The sequence below is a fragment of the Sapajus apella genome, unplaced genomic scaffold (genome assembly GCF_009761245.1).
Source record: "Sapajus apella isolate SASKATOON/1434 unplaced genomic scaffold, GSC_monkey_1.0 scaffold148, whole genome shotgun sequence".
In the NCBI taxonomy this organism is placed as follows: domain Eukaryota; kingdom Metazoa; phylum Chordata; class Mammalia; order Primates; family Cebidae; genus Sapajus; species Sapajus apella.
The window spans coordinates 2,333,404-2,340,115 of record NW_022437088.1 but is presented as its reverse complement, the minus strand read 5'-3'; the positions used below and the strand labels follow the sequence as shown (position 1 = coordinate 2,340,115).

Sequence of the window (6,712 nt, the reverse complement as noted above, 5' to 3'; positions counted from 1 at the left end):
AAAACATGTACAGGGGGAAGAAAGCCCGTCTTTCTAGCTCCTTTTATTTACACCTCCCCTTCTTCCTCCTTCCCTCTGTAAACTAAAAATAAAATTTGAATCCCCTCAACTGACTGACAGGCTCCCATCTTGGCCAAGGGTTTTCCAAAGTAAACCCGAAAATCTATTCCCGGCCATGTTGGGAAGTAAGGGTTGGACATGGCTCATTGTACCCTCCTCCCTTTGGAATTCAAGCACGACCAGTCAGCATTAACATTAAAACAGAGATCTTAAGACTGACCAAACAGACTGTTGCAATAAGACACCAACATGACAGGTGGCAGGCCCTGAAAGAAATGCAAGTATTTTACCCCAAACTATATTTGTTTGACGTATTTTGAAATGGCCCTGTGATGCTGTCTCTCGTGGGAAAATTCCCATTCTGTAGAGAATTCCCTTCCCTCCCCAGGTCTTTTCCCTGATCCGGGAGAGAACTGACTAAGAGTCTGGAACGTTTTAGGTCTGATAAGAGCTCTGAAGCCTGCTACCTGGAGGCTTCATGTGCATGACCGTGGTCTCCACAACACCTCCCCACCTTCTCCCCAACTTCCTCCCCCACCACCATCCCACTCCACCCAGACATTCCTTTCTATTGGTTCAAGGTCTTTAGATAAAAACTCTTTCAACCAATTGCTAAACAGAAAATCTTTGTGGTTTTTTTGGGTTTTTTTTTTTTTTTTTTTTTTTTGAGACGGAGTTTCGTTCGCTCTTGTTACCTAGGCTGGAGTGCAATGGCGAGATCTCGGCTCACCGCAACCTCCACCTCCTGGGTTCAGGCAATTCTCCTGCCTCAGCCTCCTGAATAGCTGGGATTACAGGCACGCGCCACCATGCCCAGCTAATTTTTTGTATTTTTAGTAGAGACGGGGTTTCACCATGTTGACCAGGATGGTCTCGATCTCTTGACCTCGTGATCCACCCGCCTCGGCCTCCCAAAGTGCTGGGATTACAAGCGTGAGCCACCGCGCCCGGCGTACAGAAAATCTTTGAATCCACCCATGACTTGGAATCCCTCCCTACCGCCTGCCCACCTGCTTGGTTTTCAGCCAAACCAATACACATCTTACATGTATCAATTGATGTCTCATGTCTCCCTAAAAGATATAAAACCAAACTGTAGCCTGACCACCTTGGGCACATGTTCTAGGATCTGCTGGGGCTGTGTTACAGGCCATGCTCACTCCTAGTTGAATAAATCTCTTCAAATATTTTAGTTTGGTTCTTTTCGTCAAGACCTTCCCTTGTTTTCAGATTAAAACCTGTGAAAACAAGAGGCAGCTCACACACTTTCAGTAAACAGCAGTACAGTCCTCACACCGCTGTCTGAAAGAGGGAGCTTCCTTCTGGGCAAGAGGAACTCAAGCAGGGCGGGATACAGAGCACCAGGGCTCTGGATTCTCTCTCAGCCCAGCACCCAGTGGGGCCCTGCCGGGCAAGGGCAAGTGGCAGGCACTGGGCAGCTTGTGTGGACACAGCCCTGGCCTGACCCTAAAAAAGCACATGCTCCCTGCCTTCAGGGTTCTCTTGGGGAACACGGACTCGGAAGTTTAGCGATACAGTCACCATTACAGACAGGTGACCTGAGTCAGCTCTGAGCCTTGGACTGGGAGGGAAGAGGAACGAAGAGAATGCTGGTGGGATGGGGACACTATCCAGGAAGGCTGCCCCAGGGAGGAAGTGCCAAAGAAAATTGGCAAGGTAAACAGGGACCTGGGTCCGCTCATTCATTTATTCATGCTTTCTTTAACAAACATTTGTAGAACCTATTAAACTCCAAACACTGCTGAGGTACTGAGGACAGATGTGAATAAAATACAGTTCCTCCCTTGGAGAAACTTACAACACAGAGGAGAGGACAGACACATCTATAAACAATTACAGCCCTTAAGAAAAGTAGGGGCTGCATCCAAATATGTACCAGTCCATATGTGAGCAGAGAGGAGGTATGGGCACGCTGACCTGGTCATGAGCAAGGGGTAAAAGGTGAGGGCTTCCAGGCAGACAACAGGGAAGGCTCACCAGGCAGAGGGGCACAGGGAGAGAGAGAGAGAGATGCCACAAGGACCAGTTCATTGTCTCGCCTGGCTGAGGAAGTAGGTGCCCTGGGGGAGAGGAAGGTAAGGAGGCAGGGAGTCTGAACTCAGACCAAGAGGGCTGTGAATGCGCAGCCGCAAGGTCTTGGGGCTCCTGGAGGATGCTGGCAGGATGCTGGTTAGGATGTGACTATCCTAACCTGAGAAAGGAGGGACAGGATGGGCTGGCAGGGGAGGGGAACACAAGGTGCTGAGCCAGGGTGGCTGGTGAGGATGGGAGAGGCCCAGCAGGGGAGGGAGGGCAGTCTTGGAAGGAGCAGGGCCTCCTTCAGTGCTTGAAATGAGGCCAGGTGCTGATGATGTTGTACAAAGCCTTCCCAGGGGACAGGATGTCGACCACGTCACTGTGGCCCATCAGCAGGTAGTTGGGAGTCAGGTACCCCTCGACTACCGCACACTGGATCAGGTCCTGGGCCGCTTCCAGTGCTGCAGCATTTGGAGGCTTTTCTGCAAAACACATTTTCCCCATCAGTCATTAAGGTCTCAGAGTTTCTTGATCAGGGAAGGGACAAATACCTAGATTCCAATTTCCCTCTTCCCCCACCCTGCCCCACTCCACCATCATCATAGCCAACACTTTCACGTAAATTGTGGCAACCAGGCACAAACAGAAAACAAGGTCATTGCTTTCTCTGATGCCTCCGTGCCAAAGTTTATTCCAGAAAGTTTAAAAACTGCTCTGGAGGAGGACTACGGCACAGCACACTTCTGAGCAGGTACAAAGCAAATACAGCACCACTGGGCCGCCCGCTGGCTTTCCAGACAGGCATTGGTGCTCCCCAAATTGTTGCCATGGCTACCAATAGACGGACGCATTTGCCAACTGAGAGATAAAAGCACTGAAGTTTGCAAAAGACTTTTCCCCCCCTTGCTCCATGTTTGCCTTGGATATAAAGTGAGGTGGAGCTAGGCATGGGCGTGGGTGGATTTGGGAGTAAATGCTCTGTGTGAAAGGGTATCCTGGTGGCATCCTCTATTGAGAGTCCACTTTAAAGCTAACATGTTGCATTCACACTGCCAGACACCACAGGGCTGCCTTTCCCCCCGTGCTTCCCATACATGCCGCATGGTCCCTTCACCCCCAGCACCCCTCTAACCCCACGCTCATCCCTTACCTACAAAGTTGCCGATGAAGGCAATTCCTAGGGCAATATCGTTGAATCCGTAAGTGTGGGAGCCTTGGATGTGCCATCCAACCCCTTCATACACGCCGCCATCCTGGCCCACCAGGAAGCTTGGATCAGGAAAAGAAAATGAAGAAAGTCACTCTGGGAAGCAGAATTCAAATACTTCACTCCTTCAACCATTCATTCCTTCTTTCATCCATGTATCCAATATTGGTGGACGTCTCTTATGTGCCAATGTGGACAAGGAAGAAACAAAAAACACCACAATCCACTTCAACCTGTCCTTAGTTCCCACCACACCACTGAATGTGACCCCTCGTGAGCAGTGGCTTCCTGGCACGAAGTACAACGGACACTTACTTTACTTCTGGACTACACTGATGCTGCTGACCACTCTCTTAAAATGCACACCCCTCCTGGGTCTTCTCCCCCTGCTCTCCCTCAGGCCCCTCTGCCACCCACCTTCCCTTCCTCAAACGTGGTGCTCCTCTGCACTCTGGTCTAGGTCCTTTTCTCTCTGGGCAATTATTCCCACAGGTTCAAGTATTACTTTAAAAACACGTCCAGGCAAACCCACCTTCTTCTAAAATTTCTCCAGCTAGGAGATTGGACAACACGCCGAATGCCTTCCGCCCTTCACTCAGCCCACCTGGTCACTAGTCAGAGCTTGTCCATCGTGTCTCCTACACAGCTTCTAAATTCCTTCACTTCTCTCTAGACCGACTGCTCCAAGTCACCAGATCACTGCAATAGCTTCTTGCCAGAGTTTTGCCTTCTTCCAGTCCATTCTTAAAGTAGCACCCAGAGTGATTTTTCTAAGATACAAATCCTACCACAGGGCATGACCTCCTACATACTTTGCAGCTGCCTTTCAAATAGAGCCAGTCTCTCCAAGCCCACTATGAAGCCCTCCACAACGTGGCCCCCACAGGCCCTCCCATCCGTACCGCTCACCTCTCCTCTCTTTCAAATCTATTTGCAGTGCCCTGTCTGTACCCCAGGCACTGGCAAATGCTGTTCCTCCTCACCCAGACACTCTTCTTCCTTCTTTGCCTGAATAACCTCCACTCTCCCTCCTTATCCATGTCCCAGTGAGGATACTCCTCCCTCTAGAAGCCCTTCTCAGACCCCAATCACCCCCTGCAAAGTTTTGATCAGAGGCCCATCCTATATACATTATTCTGTTCTGCATCCATCACAGTGCTCAACACTTTGAATTGTAGTTACTTGCCATCCTTCCCTCTCTCATATCTATCATTGAAAGTTGTCAGAATCAAAATGGAGTCACTTGTGTCAAATTCTAACAAAAATGAATAAAGCTGGGAGGTTGAGAAGGGAGGACCCTCATGCGCACAAGCCTACAATAAGAACTAGCACAAAGACTCTCTGAAGGGCTCTTAGGCACTCATCCCTGTAACAAGAGCTTTTGCCAAAAACTTCTGAAACTGCAGCTTGTTACTAGTCACAGGGACATCTGGCCAATGGGGAACACTTGCCCGACACACTGTCTCCACGAATGAAGTGGTGTCATTTCCTGCCTCCTGTGATAAGCACCAATGTTCTCCAGTGTTCCTATATTTCAAAACAAATTATACTTTTCCCTTTGCCTTTAAAAGCTTCCCCTAGCCTCAACCTCTTTGGATATGCCTGTGGTTCCCATAGCATGCACATCCCAGGTTTGCAAATTTCCTGCACACTCCCAAATAAACTAATTATCTTTGCTTTCTTGCTTTTGGTTTTGTTTTTTCAGACACGGTCTCATTCTGCTGCTCAGGCTGAAGGGCGGTGGCTCACCATGGCTCACTGCAGCCTCAAACTACTAGGTTCAAGAGATCCTCCCGCTTCAGCCTTCCAAGTAGCTGAGAATGACTCCAGATGCTTGCCACCACGCCCAGCTAATTATTCTGTTTTTCTATACAGACAGGGTCTCCCTATGTTTCCCAGGCTGGTCTCAAACTCCTGACCTGAAGCAATCCATCAGCCTCAGCCTCCTAAAGTGCTAGGATTATAGACATGAGCTACTGTGCCTGGCCAAAATCATTATCTTTGGAGAATCTCTCTCTGTTTGTTGTTAGATTGACATATCTTGTCTAGCACCAGTTACATAGTAGCTGTCCGATAACTATTGATTAAAAAGCTGGAAAATAATGTGTGAGTGGGTGCTTTGTCCTGCTGACAGTCCACATCAGAGTTACAGATGACATGTCATGAGACTAGAGCAGGAGAAGGATATCGCAACAGGTTTTGAAAAGTCAAGGAACAGGGATCGCGTCTCTAAAGACTGAATGACAGAGGAAAACAAACATTCCCTCAACTGCTAGTATTTTCCATGTGGAATTTCCAGATTTATAGTCCGTTTCCTGTTACCTGCGCTAAATAACCACAGCACACCTATGGAAAATCTTGAAAAGTGAAGCAAGAGTTCCCTCTTGTTTGCAAAGGCTGCTTTTAAAACAGGAGTTAAGGCCAGGCACAGAGGCTCACGCCTGTAATCCCAGCACTTTGGGAGGCCGAGGCCGGCGGATCACGAGGTCAAAAGATCGAGACCATGGTGAAACCCCATCTCTACTAAAAAATACAAAAATTAGCGGGGTGTGGTGGCACGCACCTGTGGTCCCAGGTACTTGGGAGGCTGAAGCAGGAGAATTGCTTAAACCCGGGAGATGGAGGGTGCAATGAGCCAAGATTGCGCCCCTGCACTCTAGCCTGTTGCCTGGCGACAGAGCAAGACTCTGTCTCAAAAAAAAAAAAAAAAAAACAGGAGTTAAAACGGAGAGAGACAGTAGGCCCAGAACAACACATTTGCAAAAACACATTTACCTGAGACTTTGTAAGATATGTTGTGATTAAGTCACAAATGAATAATTGAAATATATTATACTCCAGCTGTAAATCCTTCCTATGAAAATTCCAAGACATCTTCCAAGCAGCTTTTCTACTCCATTAGTTTAATGTGTTTCTTCATTACAGACCTGGCATTAAAGGTACCAAAAGAGAATATTTTGATCTCACTCCCTATCTTCAAACAGATGAAGTATTTTCCCTATTGTAGAGATGAGACAAAAGAGGCCCCGAGAGGTTAAAAGTTTCTACATCCATAGAATGTGGTAAGTAACACAGAGGAATAGCAGGATTCTAACATCGGAGAGAGCGAGTTTGGAGCTGGGCAGACTGAGGTAGGGGTAAGCAAGGCCTTTGTCTCTGACAGGTTAGAAGGGATGGCATAAAAAGGCACAACCCCAGTGTGTGATGCTCCCTTCCCTGTGTCTGTGTGTTCTCATTGTTCAACACCCGCCTATGAGTGAGAACATGCGGTGTCTGATTTTCTGTTCTTGTGTCAGCAGAACTAGCGGAGGGACAGTGGGGGGTGGGGGGTTGGGGAGGGATAATATGTGGAGAATTTCCCGATATAGGTGATGGGGAGGAAGGCAGCAAACCACACTGCCATGTATG

General features: G+C 48.4%; 1 protein-coding gene across 1 annotated transcript in view; it reads right to left on the bottom strand.

Annotated features, from left to right (window-relative positions):
* Positions 1-1,773: 1,773 nt before the first annotated feature.
* PGLYRP3 (peptidoglycan recognition protein 3) overlaps positions 1,774-6,712 on the bottom strand; it is a 14,790-nt gene continuing 9,851 nt past the window's right edge. Inside the window, exons 8-9 of the mRNA XM_032264952.1 lie at positions 3,248-3,366; positions 1,774-2,579 (exon numbers count right to left, since the gene is read on the bottom strand). Of these exons, the coding sequence (XP_032120843.1) occupies positions 2,401-2,579; positions 3,248-3,366 (298 nt within the window). The 3' untranslated portion in view covers positions 1,774-2,400. The remainder of the gene's footprint in view (positions 2,580-3,247; positions 3,367-6,712) is intronic.